We start from the raw sequence: 24,932 nt of genomic DNA, 5'->3' as shown, positions 1-24,932 counted from the left end.
AAACTATACAAGATGGTGTTTGCATTTGCAAAAATGTAAATGTAATGGCAAATGGCAAAAGTACCTAGTTGCTGTCAAAAAGCAAGATCTCATAAAAAGTAAAAAAACACACATACATACACCAAAAAGTCCAAAAATTAACTCATGAAGTCCTGAGATTCCTCATTCTTCACTGTATACCCACCTATAATTGCCTTTCAAAAATCCCCTTGCGTATGTATACCAGTCCCAGCACTGAGAAACATTCAATGTGAACTCTGGGTTTGGTATGAGGACATACGGTATTTTTCTCCACCCTTTCCCAACTTTTTCTAATGATCCCTCTCAACGTCAATGCCTTCTCTCTGTTATCTCCAACTTATCCTGTATGTATATTGTTTGTACATAGTTGCTTGCATGTTGTCTCTCTCATTAGACTGTGAGCTCCTTGAGAGCAGGGTCTGTCTTTTTTTTTTTTTTTTGTAGCCCCAACACTTAGCATAGTGCCTGGTACCTAGTGGGCACTTAAATATTTATTGATTGGAGAAGTTATGGACTTTTATCAAATCTGCCTTAGAAATGATTAGTCAGGGTTGACAAAAAATTCATGTTGGACAAATAGAGGAGAAGATTGATTTAATGATCAGTAAACTTCCAAGGGCAAGGGAACTGGTAATATATCTGAATCAGCCCATAGATATTTGGGATTTGCTTGGTAAGGCCACAGGAACACATAATCCTTCCAGGATTCAGCTTATCAATTGAACTATGCTGTTTTATGAAGGTACTTGGGATGGAGCAAGCATAAGAAATACCCTGAAGACAAACAGGAATAAGTCTTTTCCTGGACATGGGTTATTATGGACCCTCTTTACTTCTTTCAGCCTCAGTTTCTTCATCAGTAGTTCTCCAGTTTCTATAGCTGAGCTGCAGAAGTGGATTTCTGTCCTGCTGTTCTCTCCACAGTGAGTGGCATGAAAAAAAAAAGCATTTTGAACCTAGTATTTTAGATTTCCCATTCAAGAGGCAACTCCAAAGACTATCCTACTCCTCTGATTAAGTAAGCTCAAAATAAGAAAAACTTTGTGGTCGATATTTTCTCCTTTAAGTCACTTTTACAGTGATTAAAAATAGACATGAAAATTTACAATGTGCAGCAGAGAACGTGCTGTGTATGTGTGTGTGCTGAAAAAAAGCATTTTATGATGTCAGAGGTAGAAAATGGTGTGGTGAATTTCACGTTGCAGGATATGGCCTTTTATACAATATAGGCTTAAGAAATGTTCAGATCTGTTAAATGGGTTTTTCCATTGCTTTAAGACAATGACAGTTAATAACAACAACAAAGAACCACAAACCCAACTAGAAAACCAAAACATTGACTTTTTCATCTGGATATGCTGTTTCTTCCCAAATTTCCATCTTGTAAACAGGTCAAGGTTGTTCTATTATCAATTCAACTTTGATGCTTTCCCAATCTTTGGAAATCAAATAGGGGTTTCAGAGCACATAAGGCAAATTCAATGTGACTTCTGAAATATAGCACTGATGCTGCTATAGCCTTGCTGGCTAATCATTTTTTAAAAAAGTTTATTTACAGTCTGACTGTTTTTCCACACTAGTTCTATTAAGAAAGTCCATGATCCTAAATAGCCAGTCAGCAATTTCATCTTTCTCCTCCAGGGTCCTGTCTGTCATTTACTCAACTCAGGAATTTCAAAACAACATAAAAATGTACACTATTTACAATGGAAGTGTCCATATTGGGTATTACAAAGCATCTCATGAGAACTGGACATTCTCAAGGGCTGTCCCATGTGAGGGCTCAGAACTTGAACAAGTTGATAAAGTCCTGGGGCGACAGAGAGACAGAGCAGCTCTCTGGATTATTGGCTGTACATGGATGATCGGTTCCCTGCAAAAAGAACATAGAAGTTGAGCTTGGGTTCCCAGAGGTATCTCTTCTGTTCTTAGCACTGCAAAGCACTGGCTAATATAGGAACAATAACCCTTTCTAGAGAATGCCATGGGAGAGTGCCACATGGGCCTGGAAAAGCAAGGAACTACAATGGAAACAGCAAGCCCAGTTAATAGTGTGTCAGCCTTAGAACCAGGAAGACCTAGTCTTATCTTGGATAAATCCAAGGTCTGTAGTCATAGGCAATTCACTTAAACTTTCAGTGCCTGAGACAAGTCTCTTACTCTAAACTAGAGTCTTAGATGCTTGGGGCTATCTAGACACCAACCCTTGTTTTTTCAGGCCCATGTGACAGAGGAATTGCACAACTGCATTGGTGGAGAGAATTTCCATACCTGGGAACTTCCTATGTTGATGAAACCACAGATTTAGACCAAAAAAAAAAGAAAGAAAAAAAATAAGGAAGAAAGGAAGGAAAAAAGAAGGAAGAGAGAAAGGAAGAAAGAAAAGAGAGAAAAAAAGAAGGAAGGAGGGAAGAGAAAGAAAGGAATAGAGAAAAAGAGAAAGAAAAAAGAAAAGTATATGTGTATATTAGGAAGCATAAATCTCACTCACACTGGGAAAGAAGGTCTCCTTCATTAGCACAAAGTAGGGAAGGAGCTCTATGGTGCATTCCTAGGGACTCAGGATTTTTTCCTCATAGGGACCAAATGCAGCCAGTCCCAGATTAGTGTGAATAAGAAATCCCCTGAAGGGGCTACATTATTTGAATTCAATTGTTTATTTCCACTGGGTTCAATGATCAAATTTCACATAATCATAACTTAAAATAGTACGAATTCAAATATATGCGACTGCTTCAGGGAATACTTTATTTGTGCTAATAAAGCACCCACCTATGATTTCATTCCCTCACCATTACATTTCAGGTCATTGCAGAAGTAAAAAAGTCTTAGTTTTATGTTAAGCATGTGAATAAAAATATTATTTGCACAATCTCTATGAGAGGACAGAGTCTTCCTAGGCCTCTGTTAGGGTCATTTCTTCAACTCACCTTCCAAGAAAGGATATGGCAATGTTTGCAGAGCTGCAGTGTGTCTCCATATTGCTCTTTCCTTGGGTAACATCGGATAAGCTTAAAATACATCTTCTTCCAATCCAGTTGTCCTTTATCAGATAAAATTAATCGCTTGCGAATCTAAAATTAAAGTAGTGACAGTGGAGTAAGTAGGAGCCTGGGATTATGATTTGAGAGATTCTGAAAATGCTTTCTCCAAACTCTCTTTGTCACCCAATCCGCCCACAGAAGACAGTTCAAAACCAGAAAACTTCCTTCTTAAGGCTACAACTAGAGGACTATGTTGAGTTTTAGTTGACTTAGCGTAAGGAAGGTATTGAAAAACAAACTCCATACTGTTCAGGGAAGGCAAGTGGGATGGGATGGGGGACCAGAAATCATGCTATGTAAGAATAATAATAATATTTGGCATTCCTCTAGTGCTTTGAAGTTTGAAAATGGCTTTACATACTTTACTGATTTAATCCTTACAACAGCTCCATGAAGTTAGTGCTACAGGTCTTATTACTGCCTTTTTACAGATGAGGAAACTGAGGTTTGGAGAGGTGGCTTGCCCAAGGTCACACATACTTTAAGTATCAGAGGTAGGCCCTGAACCTAATTGGTGATGGTCAACTTCAAGAAAAGTAGCAGTGGTGCTGGTAGTGGTGGGTGGATGGAGATGAGAGCTATATTTGGAGGGGTGTCATTTGAAAGGTAGAGAAAATTTGTTTTGTTTGGTTCTAGAAAGCAGAACTAAGAACAATGAGTAGGAGGACTAGAGAGGCAAATTTCAATTCAGTGACAGGAACAAGTTCTTTAATACATAGAGTCTTCTGTATGTGGAACAGGCAGCCTTTGCTGGTAGTGAGCTCTCCATCACTTGAGCTATTCAAGTGGAGGTGTTCCTATGGAAGCTTGGTGACCACTCTTCAAGATGTTGTAGGGGGAACCCTCTGTTCAAGTACAGGTTGGACTAGTTAGCCTTGAAAATCTCTTCCAAGTCTGAGATTCTATGATTTTATGATTCTATGATTTGAGAGTCAGAACGGGGTGGGGCACCAACTTTGGGTATTATGCATGTGTACTTGGATAATAAACTTATGGAATTCTGGAGGGGAGAGATATTAAGAACGGAGAGGTGGAAGTAGGGACATGAAGATGAAGGAAAAGAAAACCTGCTGTTCAGTTACCTGTCTCTCTGTGAAATGATATTGGCAGAGTTTCTTCCATAGCAACCGGTCTTCACTGAGCAGGTGCAGATCTGGGGCCACCTGGCCCAAGCTGACAAGGTCCCTTCCATCCGTCAGCCTTTGCATGATGTTCAGTTGTAAACACAAAGGCAGGTCTGTGAAGGTGAGGCCTTTGAAAGCAGGCTGGAACCAAGGAAGATTCAGTTACATGGAGAAGGAAGGGAAAACCAACCAACCAAGAGGTAAAGGCATCACCAACCACCAACCACCCTCCACTCTCAAGCTGGTTTATTCTACAGAGAGGGAATCAAAAATTCTCTTCATTCTAAACACTTAAATTGGCCCCAGCTGTGGAGGCCAAGTGAGAATAGTGCAGACCACCTTGAATTGATTAGTGTCTGTGACGTTTCTTCAATTTCACAAAACTTGCCTTTTGGGTTCTTGAGATGTGTTGCATATTTCAGAAAGCACACACTGGGGATAAGGACAGGGTGTCTCAGAACAGCTTAAAAGGGCTACCTTAGTTTGGTGTATTCCATACGATTTTTAGAGTTCCTCCATCCATAATGGTGTCTAGTGCCTAAGAGTGGACAGATCTGGAAAAATCTGTCACAATCTATATGGTATTGTGGTTAGCCCTTTGGACTTGGGAATAAGGTGACCTGGGTGCAACCCCCTGCCCCCCATTCACAAATTGTGTGACCATGGGCAAGTGCTGAGATAGAGTTTTTTTCTCATCTGCAAAACAGAAATAAGATGTGTGCTACCTTATCTTACAAGACTTTTCAAAAGCAATATGTGAATACATAGGAGGCAGTATGGTGTGCTGGATAAAGAACAGGCCTCAGAATCAGGACTACATGGGTTTAAATACACCCCCCTCCTGCCTCCCATACACATGGTTGCTGTAGGAACCTGAGTAAATCACTTCATTAACTTCTCAGTACTGTGGGATATTTTCCAAGAGTATGAGGTCAGCAGTGGGGAGGAGGGCTGGGAAGGGGAGAGGAGCACCAGGGATCTCCCCCATATCAATGAAATTACAAGTCTGGATAAAAATAAATGAATGAATGAATGAATGAATGAATGAATGAATGAATGAATGAATTTCCAGCTAGATTTCTCCCTGTTTCCCTATAGAAATAGGCCAGTTAAGTGGCACAATGGATAGAGTGATAGCCTGGGAATCAGGAAGACCAGAGTTCAAATCCTATCTCAAGACACCTGTTGGCTGTGTGACCCTAGGCAAGTCATTTCACCTAATTTCAGTTTCTTTATCTCTGAAATGGGGATAGTAATAGCATCGATCTCCCAGTACAACAGTACTTTACAACAGTAAAGGATCAAATGGGATAACAAGTTGCAAATCTGAATAAATGCTAGCTTGATGATGATGATGATGGTGGTGGTGGTGGTGGTGATGATATGATGATATGACTTGCCAAAGGTCACATAGTAATTAACTAGAAGAACTTGAATCAGGTTCTGAGACTTCATACCAGAGCTCCTTCCATGGCACCTCACTGTTTCCTAACTCAACTCAAATGCTTTTTCCATTACATTGAGACCATGTTATCTCTAAGCTTTGGGTCTCCTTGCCCAGCCTGGTGCCCTGCACACTGAAGGCATTAACCAGTGTTGGTATATTGACTGACTGGCTGATCTGTTTCTCCTTGGTCTGTGGAGGAGAACTTTTAGTTGTTTACCACAGTGAGGGCTTTGCAGGCCTGCAGAAGGCCCTAAGCCCATTTGTCATTTTTTATCTACTATGGATCGAATGAGCTCATAAAACTGCCTGGGGATTTTTTTTTTTCAACTTCCAAGTGAGCTTCAAAGTATCTACTTTTTTTGGATAAAACCCACTGGCCAATTATGACATTCGCTTCTGTTAGGAGGGGAGCACAGCAGGCAGGCAGTGAGGACTCTCAGCTTTTCAAACCTGACCTTTTAACCAGATTTTTGTCTCAACCCCCAGAAGAGCCCTGCCTCCTTATTAACGGTTAACAGTTCACATGCTCATCGACTTTTGCTGAATATAAACATGAACCAAGGAAACAAGAGCCGTTCTTTTTCTTTTCCAAGCTAGCACCTGGCTAGAAGCCATGCTGGCCCACTCTTGACCCCCCCCCCCCCCAATGTAATTCTGCCTTTGGCAGTATGTGGAAGTATGGGGCAGAACCTTGCCTTGCTGCACACATCCCAGGTGCCTCAGATTTGTTCTTCCAGAAAACAAGAGCAACAATCCCTCTTGATTGTCCTAGCCTTCTCATTAGCTTTTCTAAATGTTGCATATCTCAGCTTATAAAAATTGTCTCCATGGGATTCGATTTGAAAGTTTATCTGTACTATAAATGACTCTCTCTCTCTCTCTCTCTCTCCTTCTGTGTGTGTGTGTGTGTGTGTGTGTGTGTGTGTGTGTGTGTGTGTGTTGGGAAAGAGCTGAGTTCAAAAAGGGATGGGAACCCAAGGATGCTAACAGAACACTGGCCAAGCATTCTTACTTTGTATGGGCACCCATGTGATAAACCTACCTTTCCCAGTCTGCGTATAATCCTCTCTCCTTAACATCCTCTGGAGCTTGGGGGCTGTGGGGATGCAAACTGGGTGGAGCTGTGATGTTACTCTCAAAGCAATTTACTTTAGAGCCACGGAGGGGTAAAGTGAAGTACACAAGAGATTATGGTGAGGGGGAAGCATGCTGGGGTAGGCATTAGGAGCTGTGGGTTCAGGTCCTAAAACAGAGACACCAGGGATATAGTGGAAAGCTGCTAGTATGATAAGACTTGAGGTAAAAAACTGATATGAATTTGAATCCCAGCTCTGACATATCAGTTGTATGATGCAGAGCAAGTCATTCGGTTCCTCCGAGTATTATTTTTCTCCTCTGTAAAATGGGTATGATTATTTTTCACTCCCTACCTCAGAGGATTTTTGGAAAGAAAGGGCTTCGAAAGCCTTCAGGTATTTAATAGAATTATGCTATTGTTAGGATCACAGATCCAGAGCTGAAAGGGATCTAGACTAGGTCATCTAGTCCAACTCTCTTGTTTTTATAGATGAGGAAACTGAGGCCCAGGGTGGTTTAAGGATTTGCCTAAGCTCACACAGGTTGTTTGTAGCAGAGCTGAGACTTGAAATGAGGCCCTTTTACTACAAAACCAAGTTCTCTTTCCATAGTTTATTAACCTTTCCTTGGTTATTATTGATAATGAATTAGGGCTATTGTTAATATTAATGATGATTGTAGACATTTAAAGCTAGAAAGGACCTCAAAGGTCACTTAGTAAGTAGAGGGTTGACCACTCTGAGCTTCAATTTTCTTTGCAGCAAAGGGGAAATGATGATACAAACAATCTCACAGGGTTGTTATAAGGCTCAAAAAAGATCACGTATTTACAAACTTTTGTAAACCTTACCAGGTCATATAAAGTCAACAGAGAATTCTAACTTCCCCAAGCATGCACCTAGGCTGTCTTTGAAAGCAACATCACAACTCCACCCAGCTTGCATCCCCATACCCCCCAAGCTCCAGAGGATGCTGAGGTGAGAGGGAAGTACTCCTTATCTCATTCTGAACTGGACTGGGAAAACTAGGCTTATTGCATGAGAAGGGAAGAATGGGAAAATCAAAAAGACAATTCACACCAAACTAATAAAAACCCCAAAGAACTTTCCCCTAAAATATCTATATCATTAAGCCAAATGCTTTTTTTAAAAAAAAAATACTTGAGAAGCCTCCATTTTCCACTTGACTTTGTAGTTGATAGAATTATTCTTTCACTCTTAAGGATTCAGAAATTAAGCCTCAGAGACATTGTGACAAGATAAGAGGAAGAACACACACATGGTATTTTGAATTCTCCACACAGCTACTTCAGTGATTAACTGTTATTTCTGTAACAATTATTTGTAGATGCACAGGAAGTCTCTTCACACCACTTCTGGTCAATATGAAACAGACAAGACTCTACTTTCTTTGGTCCAGTAAACCACTATAAGCAATCTTATTCCAATGATTAACATACTAAGAAGGAAGATGCCAATATAGATACTTTGTTTGTGTCCAGACTTGTGTTTTCATCTATGTAGGGAACTCTAGGGTCGAAATTCTTTACATATGAAAATCAGCAATATATATATATATAGTAATATATAGTCTTAGGGAGTGGTCTGGGGCATTGAGAGGTTAAGTGACTTATCTAAAGTCACACATTTAAAGGCAAGCAGGACTTGAACACAGGTCTTCCTGAGTCCAAGACTGATCTTCCACCTCATCGCATTGAATCCACCAATTTCTTTTTCATGTGTTTTTCTGACAGTACTTGCTAGCTATTAACCATATTGGCAGTGGGTGACAACTTAGGCTTGAGTTTTATTTATTTATTTTTAAAAAATCATTGACATAATTTAGTTTTTATATTGCATGTGCTGCTCAATAGATTTCTCCTTAATATATTTCTCAATAGATTTTCTCCTCCTCCCCCTACCAGACAGCCATGTTTTATGACAAATAAAAAGAGCAAAAGAAGTTTTTAGCAAAACTAACCAACACATCAACCAAATTTGATATCATATATAGTGTTCCACACCCACAGTTTTATCTTAAAATAGAAAAATGAGCCTACAGATGTGGACTGAGTTCCCCTGTACCTTCTCTGATCTACATTTGTGTCCAAACCCTGTACTGAAAGGTTCTTTTGTCTTTATGATGAATACATAGAACTGTAATTTGCAGGTCAGTACCAGCCCCAAATCCTACTTCAGGAAAAAGTCAATAGAATCCCAGCTCTATTGTATTGACAGTATCTTGAAGCTAGGAATAAGAAGTTCGTTAGAAAAGGGTCAGAGAAAAGAGAACTCCTCAAACACTTCTCAGGGATTTCAGTGATTACAAACTTGGGAGAAATTCCAATTTTCTCATCATGCTTTTCTTGCCCTTTCCCTCAGATCATCTACTCCCCCCTTTCCTGGCTCTCCCTCCCTAGCCTACTCTATCAGAGAATGTTTTGGCTGTTTTCTTTTTCTTGTTGAGGGCCGTGTTAACATATCAAGTCATAACAATAGAGATCCTGCCATAACTAGAGGCTTCTGAAGCCCTAGTGTGGCCCCTACCCTGAGCCCCAGCTGTGCTCAGGCACCTGAATGTAGGAACTACAATGGCTCTTTCCCCGCCTTAGCCTTCCTGCTCACCCTGGTGATTTGGATGTTGTTCAGCTGCTGCTGCCAATGTAGAATGGTCTCCATTCGGTACACCCACATGTTAATGTTCCCGACAAGAACAGACTTGCCTACCCTTTGGACCAGGGTACACAAGGATGTGTAGAGGGTCTGCAGCAACTCTCTTATCAATCTGATATTTTGTTGGTCTTCAAGGACTTGGGAGAAAAAAAAATAAAGAAACAATTATTGATTTAGTGTTTTCTCCCTCTTCTTCCTCTTTTCTATATTTTGTATGACCCTTGAGTTTTTATTTTTCCAGGAAGCTCTGCTTTCAATCAGTCAATTAATAACCAACAAGGATTTCTTAAGTGCATTATGTGCCAGATACTTTGTTAAGTGCTGGGGATATAAAAACCAAAGGGAAACAGATCCTGTCCTCAAGGAGTTTATGTTAAAGGCTGGAGAGGCCATTCACAAACTAAGGTTGTGATATATGCTGGCAATGAGAACAGATTGGACCATGGGGTTCAAAGGGGAAGGAAAAGGTTCCTTATTAAGGAATGGAGCATGATAAGGGCATTGGAAAATTCAATGAATCAGGTCCTGATAAGTTCCATATAATAGCAATGCTTTGAGCTTTTCAGTGTGGTGTTATTTTTTATCACCCACCTTTAAGAAATTAAGTGATCTTAATGCTTCATCGGTATCCTCCTTATGCCTTTAAAAATAGATACATGCATGCATGGATACATACATGTGTATATACAGATAACACACATAAATGTACATATGTACATGTATGTATACATGTGTATATATATATATTAAAATGGGTTTACCTTTCAGCACAACTTTTTCCAAAATGTTCATGAAGTTCTTTTGGGCAATGCCACTCAGGGAAGTGAGCTGTGATTTCGCTATCAGTTCCAACAGCTGTGGATAAAAATAGAAGTTGCCAGGCTTAGAATACAGAAGTTTTTTCCCCTCTCTAATCTGTGCTTTGAGTCATGTGACACAGTACAGACCCACAATGACGGCTAAAGAGATAAATGGCAGGCCAGGCCAGCCACAGTGAGAAGCAGATGCTCAAAATAAAAGATAAATGGGAGTAATTAAAAATCCATAGCACAGGAAGCAGGCTGAAGAATCAGATGCTTTTCTTTGAAAATATAAAGAATTTTGGCTTAAGTTGGGACCACCCCATCCCATTTGTCCTCCTTTTGTTGCACCCATGAAGTTCATGCCTTTTGAAAAGAAACAAGTTTGCTGGGATCTGCTGCTAATGCTTTACTTCTGCATAATCACCTCCCAAGTAGCTAAAGAAACAGACTTGAATTTTGCCTTTTTCTCTTTGTTCCAGCCCTAATGTTATGAAGAACTAGCAATGAACATTGAAAGGTTCAAAATATGAACAGAGGAAGATGATGGGAGAGAATCAAGCTTTCTGGGTAACCAGCTCCAAATTACCAAGTGGATTATAGTTTCATTATATAATTTAAACCTTTATCGAGTCTTTTTGAAGTAAACCAAAGTAGGGATACTTTTCCAAAGGAGTCTGAATATAATTACATTTGTGATTAGAAGAATAAAAGGTACTAATGAAAATTTTCCTTTCCCCAAGTCCAAGATAGCTAATGTTATAATGCTGTTACTGGGAATGGAGGAGGGAGGGCTATGAAAGAAATTTTTACATAATTTTGAGAACTAGAATGGACTTAGGATCATTTAGTTCAATCTCTATAATTTTTTTTTCTTACAGATAAGGGAAAGAAGGGCTTAAAGAATTTAAACAACTTGCTCAAGGTCATGCAACAAATTCCTGGCAAAAGTAGCACTCATACCAGGTCTCCTCTCATCTCCTTGTTTGCTGCTCTTTTAACCAGACCATGCTGCCTCCCTAATATCTGATTCACCTAAAGCAAGAGCTCATAACCTTTTTGATATCCTGGACCTCTTTGGCAATTTTGTGAAGCTTGTGGACCCCTTCTCAGAATAATGTCTTTAAATGCATAAAGCAAAACATATAGGATTACAAAGAAAACAATTAGATTGAAATTCAGTTATAAAAATATGTTATTAAAAAAAAAGTTCACGGGCTTGAGGTTAAGAACCTTTGGTCTAGTCTAGATTACCACTCAAGTTATGGGTTTTGCATGCAACAAAGAATGGCCAGCATGTATAAACATTGGGTTTGTACATGGTCGTGTGCTGTGAGCTCACAGCAAAGAAACTTATTTCTATTACTTGCCTATTTTGCTCAGCACTCTTCCCCAGGCATGTGACTGTCAACTGGGGAGCTGGAGTAGTTAAAAGTGACAGATCTTCTACTTATTGGCTGGGCCAACACCCCGGACCAGAAGGCTGATGTTCTATTAATATCCTGCACCTCATATGACCCTCAAAAAGTAAGATGAAAGAAAACAAAAACCTAGATCATTGCTCAGAAGGGCAGGCTGCCTTGTACTGTGACTCATCATTAAGGGGAAAAAAAACCCTAACACCAAGAAGGATTCTGACTGAGAAGCCCATCCCAAATTCAAGGTCCATTGTAACCATCAGCCACTTAACAGTAATAGGCTATTTTAAACCTGGTCTAAAAATGCTCCAAGTCACAAGGTGTAGGTGGGTGGAGTGTGGGGTGTGGGGACTGTGCAATCGAGGAAGGGGTTATGCCCTCAGGCCTTTGGTCTGAGAGGTTGCTTTGAAAGAAGGAAGAATAGAATGAAAAAGTATTTGGTGGTCAAAGCTGCTAACTGACAAATCAAAATATAACACACATACTTCTGAGGCAGGACCTTAGGATCTAGGGCCAGAAGGGGCTTTAGAGATCATCTGTCCAACCTCCTTATTTTACAGATGAGTACACTGAGGCCCAGATAGCTTAAGTGATTTACCCAGGATCACACAGGTAGTGCCAGTTCATTCACTCAGTCAGTCACTCACTCATTCAACATTTATTAAGCAGCTACTCTCTACATGTTGAAAAACCTGGGTCTTCTGACTCTAAATTCAGTGTTCTTTTCAGTCTATCAAGTTTCTTTTCTCCATGTTTTATGTGTCTTTGTATATCCTTTTATCTCTTATCCCATCTGATACATTGAATGTAGTAGTTGCTTAATAAATATTTTTTGAATAACTCAGTAATGGCTAGAAATTACAGGAGGAATATTTTTGTTCATTATAAGGCATGACCTAAGTTATCCAAGCTTCCCATAATGGAACGGGTCACTGGAGGTGTTCAGAGATTAGATGACTTGTCAGGAGTAAAGAAGAGGGGATTCATGCACAACTAGATGACCTTTAAGTTCCCTTTAAACTCTAGGGTGTTAGGATTCACCATCTCTGTATTTTAATCCTCATCATTCCTGTGCAAAGTAATTGTCCTTTCTGTACTTCAGCTATCTCCCAACCTACAAAATAGGAATATTAACACAGAGACTAAAATATGTGTAAATTTAAGCTCACAGACACACAGAATACTGATAAACTTGGATGATTAGAAGTGCAAATCACCTGATTTGTACCAGTAACACCAGAGTTACCAGTTGGCTTCCTGTCTCATTTCCAACACAGCTCTAATAGCCCCCTGTAACAATGTTTCTCCTATTTGTGCGACCAATTAATGCCCTTAGGTAGCCTCTCTTGCCTGTAGGTGGCGCTATTTACAGATCACCTTGATGACAATGATAATTATACCATTAAGTCTTAATGGCCTGGAAGAATTTTTCCCTTCAATAAAGTGTGCATACCTAGGAGTGTTTGCTGGCATATTTAAATTGGATGTCTAAGCTCTAGCACAATTTAGTGATCACTTTTATTATTTGCTTTGACCCTATGTCCTAGTATATATAGCCTATGCAGCCTTTTTCTGATCAGGCTTGAACAGAGGTTTTTTTCTGGTTTTGAAGAGGGCCATTGAGAAAATCTCCACCAAAGTCCTACCCCAGTGTCTCTTCATCATGGCACGGAGGTGACCCTGGGTTCTCAAGGGCAATGCCAGGGGAGCTCTAGTTCTGGCAAGGCCTAGCAGGCTGTAAGGCTGGTGATGAGTTATGTTACTGTCATCCGAGAAGCCCCGCATAGCAGAGTTCAGGACGGACTCATTACGGAAGGTTGGTTCTTGGGTGATTTTTTTTTTTTTGCATTGGGGGTTGAGGGGGAGAGTAGTGGTGCATAGCAACTCAGGAAGAATCTTAATTAAGCTGAGGATGGCTTAGTATCTTCATTGCTAGAGGTATTGCCCATGCTGGTGAAATCATGAAGTTTCTAAGGAATGAAGTAAGTGGAAGGAAACTAACAGGAATGTGATTTGGGTCTCATGTAGCTGATGTTTTCCTACCCCATCACTGTCAATCATATTACAGATTTAAAGGCTTCTGGAGAACCAGGAGCTACCTGGTACAGTAGAAAGGAGAGAGTGTTGACTTGAAGTCAAGAAGACTGGAGTTTAAATCCTGTCTCGGACACTTTCTAGCTATAACCCAATCAATCAAGTCATTTAACTTCTCCCTACTTTCCCTCATCTGTAAAATGGAGATAACAATATCATCTCCCTCACAGGGTTGTTGTGAGGACCAAAATGAGATAATAAATGTAAAGTACTTTGCAAACTGTTACATAAATATAGTTTTTACAATTAGAAAAAGAACTGGGTTTGTATCCTGGCTGTCTGCTGCTTATGATCTATGTGACCTCTGTGAAGTTATTGAACCTCTCTGTGCCCTAGTTTCCTCATCAGTAAAATAGGGTGTGGTGAAAACTGCATTTGAAGTATTGGAAATAGCAGGTAATCTCCAAGGTTCTTTTCCAGTGATAAATCCTGTGACCTGGGATCCATTAGTGTTCACTTGGCTTGATACTTGAGCTGGTTCAAACCCTTTCCTCATTTTACAGATGTGGAAACTATCTGCCGTGTATCTTGCCATGACACATCCTAAAGATATGACGACCCACAGTCCCATCAACATGGAATTTGATGGGATGAGATACAGGTCATGTCTTTTCCCTTTCATTAATCCAGGATCGATTTACATTCTGAAAATAAGAGGCTAATTATGTATCGACGCTTTTGGGAAAAACAAAGTCTGAAAGCTTATATTAACAGTATGCTGTGAATAGCAGCCATTGGGGTTATCAGATTCCATGGCATAACAGGGCAACAGTTGCAGGGGCTTGGGCTGACCACTGCATTGGTGTTACGTGCCTGTGCACACATGAGCTTCCCTTGAAATGTTTGTTGAATGAATTAAGGAAAGTAGGAAGGAAGGAAAGGATGAAATGGTGACTGTGGATACCATTTTAAAAATGGTGAATGAGAGAGAAAATAAGCCAAGGTTTCTGATTGCTTCTGATAGCATGCTTCAATTCTTCAAAAGCACTACAATTTCATCAGTGTTGGTACTTGGCCAACATAGGCAATAGGGTGTATGGAGTGAACAGAGTGCTACACTTGGAGTCAGGTACACCTGAGTTCCAATTCTGCCTCCCATAATAAAAAATATGTCCGTGGGCAAGTCAGTTGACCTCTCTGAGCCTCAGTTTCCTCTTCCATAAAAGGCTATTACTAATGCCTGTTGTGAGTCTCAAATGAGATCACTTATGTAAACTTCTTTGAAAACTTTAGAATAGGGGTAGCTAGGTGGCGCAGTGGATAGAGCACGGCCCTGGAGTCAGTAGGACCTGAGTTCAAATGCGGCCTCAGATACACAACACTCACTAGCTGTGTGACTCTGGGCAAGTCACTTAACTCCAACTGCCTCACAAAAACAAACAAACAAAACTTTAGAACATTAAATAAATTTCAGCTACTATTCCTATCCCCATCACTGGAGCAACAAAAACCAAAACAACCCCAGAAACCTTCACTTGATGGCTAACTCTCTAGAGATAAGCCTCTCTGAACTAAACCAGGCTGCTCTTTGATGTCACAGGGCACAGGGCACTGGGTCTTTCCCAGATGGGAAGATCCTGCCTGAGTTTGTGTTTCTCTGGCACTGCCTTCAAAAGCTCAGGATCATTTCCACACCAAAATGAGGCACCAGAGGAGAACTTTAATGGAGGTTTTAACATTAAGAAAGAAATAGTGGCCAGGAAGCATGTATCTTGAGACTATTATGTTGGGCAAAAGCTGTTAGGCTCTACCTTCCTGTTACACAGGCTAGCAAGAATATGTTATTGAGGACCAGCTGAAAAGAGATGCAACTTTCATTTTTACTTTCTGTATAACTCTGGCTGTGTATGTGCTTGAATATACAGGGCGAATGTTAATTTGGTATACATTTGCTTACCAAGCTGATTCAATATCTGAGACTATGTGTCTCCTTCCTCCCCTCCTTGTGGGGGTAAAGGAGAACAGAAGAGAATGTAGGAGCTAGGAGAATTTACTGGTAAGGGTTGAGCAATTACTCAAGGCAAAAACAAACAAAACAGATAAACATTTTCTACTAAACAAATTTTAGTCATTATTATGTTTAATGATATCCATGGGGGGAGGAGGAAAGAGGGAAAAGGGAAGGAGAGAGGGAATAAATGGAGGAATGAGGGAAGATGTAGAAAAAAGAGGAGAGGAGAATGAATTGAGGAGGGAGGGAGGGAGGACAGCAGGAATGGGACAAGGAGGAAGGAGCTGGAAGTAGAAAGGAGGGAGAGATTTCAGAGGAAGAAAAGGAGGGGAGGAAGGAGGGAAATGGGGAACAAGAGAGGGAGAAATGAAGGGGGAGAAAGGAAGAAAGTGAGAAGAAGGAAGGAGACAAGACAGGAAAGGAAAGAAAGGGAGGGAGAGGAGGAATGAGGAGAAGAAAGGGAAGATAGAAGGAGGGAACAAAAGGGAAAAGAAGAAAGGAGGGAAGGTGAGGAAGGAAGAGAAGTAGGTATGGTCACAGCTCCTGAACTCTATGCTGCTATTACCACCTGTCCTTATTGTATATTCATCACAATCAGTCGTGACTAATTTTTTTTCAGTAAGATAAATGCTTCTGAGAAACAGGATGAAGTAATGATAGTTACCACAAACTAAAACCACATCCTGCCCTTGAGCCTCGGGTATTGCTACTGCTCTGCCATTGGAGATTCGTCACAAATCGCAGCAGAGAGACCACCAGGGTTTGAAATAGCTTCCAAGATTAATGGGTAGGAGGGAGATCTTGAACCTTCAGAAATGAATTGGTGCGTCCACCATTAGGCACATAGGTTAAAAGGAATGTCATCATTTGTTTTTTCCTGTGTTAGAATGTTAGATCTGGAAGGATGGGTTAGAAGTAATACAGTCCAACTCTTTCATTTGACAAATGAAGAAAGAGGCTCAAGGACACTGTACAAGATCACACAAACAGTAAGTGGAAGAACTGGGATTCAAACCCAGGTTTTCTTACAAGAAAGTGCTCTTTCTAGGGGGCTGTGTTGCCTCCTTATGGAGTATCCTTTTAAAAGAGTTTAATAACAGCCCCCTGTAACATTATTCTACTAATTCATGAAGCCAACTGATGCTCTTACATAGCTATACTGGGACCTAGTTAGTTGTTATTCAAAGGTGTGACAAATTCGAGTAGGAAAAGCAGACTCAAGCCTAGAGAGACTAGAGCAGCAAATGTCTGTCTGTCTGTCTGTCTATCTATCTATCTTTTAAAGTTACAGAAAGGCTCACAGGATCTTAGGAATGAGGTGGGCACAAACATTGATTAAGCACCTACAATGTGCCAGGCACCTTGCTAAGTGCTTTACAAATCTTATCTTGTTTGATCTTCACAACAACCCTGGGAAGTAAGTGCTATTATTATCCTCATTTTACAGTTGAGGAAACTGAGGTGGGGGGAATTAAATAACTTGTCCAGGGTCACAGAGGTAGTAAATGTCTGAGGTCAGATATGAACTCAGGTCCTCCTGACTCCAGGCCATTGCTCTATCCACTACACTACCTAGCTAGACTGACAGAGCTGGAAAGAACCTTAAAGATAACTAGTTCTATCTCTTAATTTTCTTCATTCAATCTCCTCTTTATCTTATAGCACCCCCTCCTCCCTGTGTCTCTGTCTCTATCTCTCTGTCTCTCTCTTTTGGAAGAAATAGGGGCTAAATACAGGGTCATACTGCTAGTAAATGTCAGAAGCAGGATTTGAACTCAGGACCTTGTGGCTCCCAAGCCAGTGCTCTAACCACTGTACCACAGATGATGAAAATGAGGCTCACGTGGGAAGTGACTTACCCAAGGTCACATTCTAGTAAGTGGCAGTTACTTGAACCATAGGCTGTATACAAGTCCAAGTTGAGACCTCTTTATCTGACAATTACTCTAGAAGCAGTTTCCCAAGTGTGTTCTATACACAATATTGTTAGGAACCAGAATAGATTCATTCCCAAATTCCCCTCATGTGACAATGAGATTTCTCTGGCCTCTACTATTCACGTGGTTGATTAGAGAACATTTCATAATGATATCAAAGGCCTGACATCATCCCAGCTTTGAGAAGCTTCACTTTATCGCATATAATTTCTCACACTTGTGGCTCTTCTGTTAATACCAGTGTTAAACACCCTTAAGAAATCTTTGTCTTTTAAAAAATAAACCCCCACTTTTATTTTGCTCTGTTCTCTCTCCATCAGACTCTGTTCTTTCAAAACCCTTATTTACTCAATGGATGACACAAATTAAAACCGTGGAAAGTTCTGGGCTGACTTTGAGCCCGAACACTGACAGGTTGGATGAGAATCACTTTCAACCACATTAATAATCTTAGGGCATGTCAAGATTGGGTAAATATTATTTGCAAGTAAAATATCCCTTTGACTTTCTTTCTTTCTTTCTTTCTTTTTTTTTAAAGAACAGTCAAGTCTAGAAGAATTAATTGTACTTTCAACATAGCCAAAGTTAACCCCTTTGATTCATCCTGCATGCTGCTACAGATGAAAACACATTTCAGTCCTTCTACTTAACAGCCTAAAATGGTTGTCTTTGGTCAAATACTGAAAATCTCCTCTCCTCCAGTTGGTTTTCAAGGCCCTTCATAATTCCATTCACTTGATTTCAATTCTGCTCAACAGAACAGTCATTAAGCACTTATTCTGTGTAGAACACTGTGCTGGGTAGTGGGAGAGATATAAAGTTTAGATGAGACAAAGTTCCTGCCCTCCTGAAGTTTATGGTCTAGTAACGTGGAATATGACACATAGAGACACAAAATAACAAAAGGGAGCTTAAACACAATATTATGTGAGCTCCTGGGGGAAAGGCTGCACTTCATTGCTGGGGTCAGGGAAGGCTTTTTGGAGGTGTATTCTTCCCATACACAACAGATGAGGACTGAAAACCTGTAGGACCATGCTAAAGTGAAGGGTGAAGGGAACTGCATTGGCAGAAGTGCTCAACTCATTCGAGGTCATTCTAGGGGAAGTACCTGCCTCAGGGTGGCAAAATGCACAAGCAAGTCACCATCTACCAAAAACTTAACCTATGAGTGGCTTTAATTGAAGGCATCGAGTTTAAATTTTGGATCACAGGACCATATTTCAGCAATTCATTTGCCAAACCACTGGTCAATTTAAGCTAAAACATTTCAAGTTTTGAGAAATGCATTCTTAGGAGGCGGAATGCGGCAACTTGTTGGAAGAATTAGGGAAAAAAAAAAGAATATGAGGGTGGCAATTTAGGAAAAAAAACACCCCAAGAATATGCAGTGGTTACAGCTCTCACACAGAAAGCTCAGCTTCAGGGTACTGGTGCGAAGGTATCGACAAGCTTCCCTACTTGTCTGATTTGATCCATCAGTACCTCTGGATAGGAATAAGCTGGGGCAAGGGCCTCCAAGAACTTGGATGGTTGTGGATACAGCTGTAAAACAGTAGCCTCATTCTCATTCCACAGGGAACAATGGGTGGGGCAGGGTGGTAATTTGAGTCCAAATACCCAGACCCCACAGGCCCGTTAAGTCTGCCGTTGGGGTGTGTACATTCCAGGATCCTTGCATTATCCCCCCTGTTCCTCCTTTAATGCCTTCCTGGGCATGGAGGTGACCCTGGGTGCTCAAAGACTATGCCAGAAAAACATAAGCTCTGGCAGTTTCTTTCAATCTGGAAGGGCTTCAAGTTTAGGCTTGGCAAAGGGCTCTGGGTCTGGTGTCCAAGGACCAGCCCAGCTAAGCTCAGAGAGGCTCATCATCACAGGGTTGGCCACTAGGCAATCTTTTTTTTTTTTTCTTGGCCATGATAACTTCTGAAACCGCCCATTAAAGCATGAAGGGGCTGGGAGCTATTTCAGTGGAGGAAGGACCCACAGTGAAGAAATAACAGAGCTTTGAAGTAAAATTGAACAAAGTATTTCCCTTTACTTAACAGGTAAGTCAAGGGAACCAGGAACAAAGAGAACAGTTCTGGACTTCAGTATCATAAGGAGCCAACAGTCAGCCTTGCAGATAGACCGCCACCAGATCTGTTTTTCTTACACTGCTGCTTTCATCCGATCCTTCCTTTGCTCAAAAAAACTCCCATAACTCCTGATTGTTTGCAGGATAAAGTCCAATTAATTGGCTTGGCGTTGGAGGTCCTTCATAAGGTCCGATCTATCAAACTGCTCCCCTAAGATCACCAGCCTGGTGACAATTCCTGAATGCATCCTGTACTTTTCTGCCTTTGCGTGTTCACATGTGTGATTCCCCTGCCCTGGGATGCTCTTCCTTTCTTCCTTCTTTGGTTGAAGTCTATTCTTCTTCCAAGACTGAGCTTAGACCTCACCTCTGTGAAGACTCCTCTGCCCACCACAGCCTACTGGAGTCCCTTCCTTCTTCTTCTTCTTCTCTTTTTTTTTTTTTTTGGCTAGGCAATGGGGTTAAGTGACTTGTCCAGGGTCACACAGCTAGTAAGTGTTATGTGTCTGAGGTCACATTTGAACTCAGGTCCTCCTGACTCCACAGCCAGTGCTCTATCCACTGCGCCACCTAGCTGCTCCCAAGTCCCTTCCTTCTCAACAGGAATTCCCATTCATCCTTACTGCATGCATTCTGTCCACTGAAAGTTATTGTCAACTACCTCTTAAAATACCTAAGTCTTAGTTCCTCCCTCAACTCTGCCTCCCATCTCTGCTCCCCATCCTTGTATCCCCTTCCAGTCCCATGCTCTCCACATAGCAGGTGTAGAATAAAGAGTCAAGAGACCGAGGTTCAAATCCCACCTCAGAGACTTATTGGCTACGTGAGGATGAACAAATCACTTAAGCTTTCCTAGCCTAATCTTCCTCATCTGCAAAGTAATGCTTGGACTGCCTTACTCAGAGTGAGGAGAGAAGTATTTGACAATTCTACCTCTCCCCCCACACTCTCTAATTTAAAGCTCCACATAAAAGTGAGTGATTATTATTCATGGAGCAGTCAGATACCAGAAGTCTCAACTAGAGCAGAATGCTACAATTTAACTACAGCTGTCAAACTGCTCTTGCTAAAGTGTGACCATGTCACCTACTTATTCAATGAACTCCAGTGGATCGATGTTATTTCCAGGAGCAAACATAAAATCCTGTGTTTGGTTTTCAAAGCCTTTTGTAACCTGGACCCTTCCCACTCATCTAGTCTTCTTACACCTTACTCCCCACCACATACTCTTCAATACATGACACTGGTCTCCTGGCCGCTTCTTGAATTAGATACTCCAACTCCAGACACTGGGTGTTTTCTCTGGCTATCCCTATGCCTGGAATGCCCTCCCTCTTCCTCTCTGCCTCCTGGCTTTCCTGGCCTCCTTTAGTTCCCCGAAAAAATCCTACTTTCTACAAGAAGCCTTTCCTGCTCCCCCTTAAAGCTAGTGCCTTCCTTCTATTAATTACCTTCAGTTAATTCTATCTCTTGGTTAGATATTGTCTCCTCTGTTAGACTGTAAACTCTTTGAGGATGGGGACTGTCTTTTGCCTCTTTTTGTATCCCAAGTGCTTAGCACAGTGCCTAGCACATAGTTAAGTGTTTAATAAATGATGACTGATTGGTATCTTGTTTGCATGTTTTCTCCCCTATTCGACCCGTGAGCTCCTTCAGAGCAGGGACTGTCTCTTTTGTTCTTCTTTCTATCCCCAGTGCTCAGAACAGGGCCCGGCACATAGTAGATGCTTAATAAGTGTTTGTTGATTGACTGATATGTGTGGATTACAAAGCTCTTTATGAACATGAAACTTATTCCTTGTTCACAGCAACCCTACGAGAAGGGCCGTGCAATTATTTGATTACCTTGGAGATAATGTGTCTCCTATGTGCCCTTATGATGGCTGGGGTCTCTCGGCGAACTCCTCCTAATGGTAATTACGTTCCAACTCCACAAAGGGTCCCAGTCCTTGAAACTCCCTTTCCATCTTTTGAGGGGCAGAACCCAAATGTGTTGACCTTTGGGTCATGGTGCAAACCAAAGCTTTTCAGACTGTCACAACAACAGGTAGGCTGTATTCTGATTTTTCTTAACATTCTAAATAGCTCAGAAATGATCTGGGAAACTCATGGTTAAAGATCATTGCTGAGTATTACGGACACAAGGAAAGGCCAAAAGAGCCAAAATACGGTCCTTGCCCTCTAGGAACTTCCATTCTAATGGGAGAGACAACATGCAAATAACGTGTATGTCCCAAATATATTCTGCGATTCTGTAATACTTTCATTTTCATAGGCTTTTTGTACGTGATACCTTTGTTACAAAATGGATTTTGAAAAAATGGAAAATTTCAAAAGCTGTAGAATTTCTTATATGTCATGCTTACTAAATAGGTTTTTGGAATGGAATCAGATTTTTAAAAAATGTATGTTTTTTAGAGGCACAGACTTTTCTCTTTTAAATGAACTTAAAAGTTGGTTAGACCTTTATAATAGTTTAGTTTAGAATTAAGGATTAACTGTATCAGAAAAGCTTAGAGGATTAAAATCTGGTGGATCAGAGGATGGGGCATTAGAGTGACTACATGGCAATATGTTAAGTCTCCAATACTCTAAGAGATCTGTGATCTCTCTGATGCAGCTGTTCCCTTCAGTGATGAAGATGTCAAACCATCCCTGCCTGCCCATCTAGTTGGACCCTTGTCTGAGCCTACTCATAACAAGGGTCCACCCCACATGCTGATGGCCTTCTTGATAGTACTCTTGGCAGAATGTAAGATGTCCATTGGTACCAAAGTATAACGGATCCTCGAGGGGCAAGGAACCTCTAAGGCCATCTATTCTAAACTCCTAATTTTACAGATAAGCTCACCAAGGCCCAGGGGAATAAGTGTCTTGTCCAAGGTCTCACAGGCACTGTGTCAAAAGGGGGATTTGAACCTATGCCCTCTAATGAAAGAGTCTATGTCCCTTCCTTTGTTTTTACCATATGACCAACCAGTCTGATCATTTTTTTTCCCAGTCATATGTTTCTCTGATGACATCCTTGATGGTGCTCCTGCCTTGGAATTTTCCTGTGTGATATGCTTTAGCTGGTTCACACCTCCCATTAACCTCTCCTTTGTCTTTTAAGTGATTTAGTGCATTTCAGAATCCTTAACCCAAAAAACTGATAATGATATCTAGAAATAATGAAAGGCTCACAGTTCTACAGTCCTTAAATGTTTAACACAGTGATATAGAGATAGGTAGTAAAATATTACAGATAAGGAAACTGAGGCTCTGAGAGGCTGACCTGCTCAGAATGACACAACTATAAGCCTCTGAGGCAGGATTTGAACCCAGTTCTCTTAATTCCAAGTCCGACACTTTCTACTATGCGTACACCTATTACCAGGCTATGGTAAGGAAAGGGAATAAGCATTTACATAGCACCCACTATATTCCAGGAACTGTGCTGAATGCTTTACAAATATTATCTCATTTGATCCCCACAGTGACCCTGGGCAGGAGGTGCTACTATTACCCCCAGATGAGGAAACTGAGATAAATAGTGATTACACACAGCTGGTGTTTGAGTTCACTTTTGAACTCAGGTCTTCCTTACTGTAGTCCCACTGTGGCGCCACCTTGTGGGTAATGTGTGTTAGGAGTGGTCATACGCTGAGTTGTGTCTTCGTGACTCCATTTGGTGTTTTCTTGGCAAAGATACTGGAGTGGTTTTCCATTTCCTTCTCCAGCTCATTTTACAGATGAGGAACTGAGGCAAACAGGGTTAAGTGACTTGCCCAGGGTCATGTAGCTAGTTAGCCTTAAGCAATTAGGAAGTGGGGGTGGGGTGGGGAATTGACTTCAAGAAATTTAACTGTCATATCTATCTCATAGGATTAGTTTGATGACTCAAAAGAGGCCCTCTGTAAAATGCTTTTAATTCCCCAAACGAAAAAAACAAACTTCAAAACAGAAACATAGTGCCTCTTATTATGAAAATGTTCTAAGGGTCTTAATCAAATAACACTGTATTCCAAAAGCTGCTGAGGGTCTAAGCAGAAGAAAAAAAAAATTCTTCCTTCTCCAAATAAAAATAAAAATATTCTTCAAACACTTCTAAACCAAAACACCTTTGTGAGCACTCAGCAGTTTTTCCTTTGTGACCTTAAAAATAGTTGAGAGCAGGTCCCACGGAGCATTGCATCCAGAATGCCACTGGTTTGGTGTAAAAGAAGCAAACACACTCCTTTTACTGAGTCCTGGAGTGAATGAGAATTTTTTTCATGCTAGTGAATGCATCTTAAGTCACTGTCAGTTTTTCCTTGAGAAAAGTTGGCTTCTTTTACAGTAATTTCGTTTGAAAGGACTGAGTACCTAGAGAAAAGTGGACATTCTGTGATTCCCCCATGGCTGGAAGGCACAGCCTCCTTCCCTCTTAGGGTCCTTGGCTTCCTTTAAGGCTCAGCTCTCTCCTCAAAGCCGTTCCTGAGGCCCTCTCTCCTTCTTCAAATTATCATGAATATACTTATCTGTGTAAATGTTATACCTCCCTCAGTAGAATGGGTGCTCCCTAAGGGAAAGAAAAGATTTGTTCTGCTTCATATTCACAGTGACTTGCACTGTCTAGGTGCTTAATAAATACTTGTGGGATTTTAATAGGAGGAGAAAAATCCAAGGCATTGGTAACAACAATAGATATAGTGCTTTAAAGGTTTGCAAAGTGCTTTATATGTTTTATCTCATTTCATCCTTACAATAACCATGGCGGGTAGATGCTATTATTTTTATCCCCATTTTACAGTTGAGGAAAGAAGGCAAATGGTGGTTAAGCAGCTTGCCCAGAGTCACACTGCTAATGAATGTCTGAAGCAAGATTCCTATTCAGGCCTTCCTGATGATGTCTAACATTCTATATACTATGTCCCTCGCTGCCCCACCGAAACTAGGGTGCCAGCAGGGACAGAGAAAAAATTTCAGTTTGCTCAGGCTAGGTATTCTTCCCTTTCATGATAAAGCAGAAAGGTTTTCTGTAGTTTAGCAGTGAACAATTGGGATGTCCAAGCCTTGAGTCCAAGCTAGTCTTTAAACCAATGTCATAGTTAGCATGTGTTAAGTTCAATCTTGTGTATGAGTTCTAGTCCTACATTGGTCACTGATTGTGTGAACCTCTCTGATCTTCAGTTTCTTCATCTATAAAATGTGGATATTTATCTACAGCACAGGGCTGTTATAAGGATCAAATGAGATGATGGATTTAAAGTACTCCCTCTCTTACTCTCTCATGTCATCTGTGATTATTT

General features: G+C 40.8%; 1 protein-coding gene across 1 annotated transcript in view; it reads right to left on the bottom strand.

Annotated features, from left to right (window-relative positions):
- Window positions 1-600: 600 nt before the first annotated feature.
- Window positions 601-24,932, bottom strand: part of FBXO32 (F-box protein 32) — a 40,427-nt gene continuing 16,095 nt past the window's right edge. Inside the window, exons 5-9 of the mRNA XM_027854066.1 lie at window positions 10,147-10,240; window positions 9,338-9,522; window positions 4,148-4,330; window positions 2,952-3,095; window positions 601-1,894 (exon numbers count right to left, since the gene is read on the bottom strand). Of these exons, the coding sequence (XP_027709867.1) occupies window positions 1,805-1,894; window positions 2,952-3,095; window positions 4,148-4,330; window positions 9,338-9,522; window positions 10,147-10,240 (696 nt within the window). The 3' untranslated portion in view covers window positions 601-1,804. The remainder of the gene's footprint in view (window positions 1,895-2,951; window positions 3,096-4,147; window positions 4,331-9,337; window positions 9,523-10,146; window positions 10,241-24,932) is intronic.

This window comes from Vombatus ursinus, unplaced genomic scaffold, assembly GCF_900497805.2.
Source record: "Vombatus ursinus unplaced genomic scaffold, bare-nosed wombat genome assembly UNPS02010284.1, whole genome shotgun sequence".
Lineage (NCBI taxonomy): Eukaryota > Metazoa > Chordata > Mammalia > Diprotodontia > Vombatidae > Vombatus > Vombatus ursinus.
Note: the sequence above shows the minus strand (reverse complement) of the source record. Positions and strands in the feature narration are given on the sequence as shown.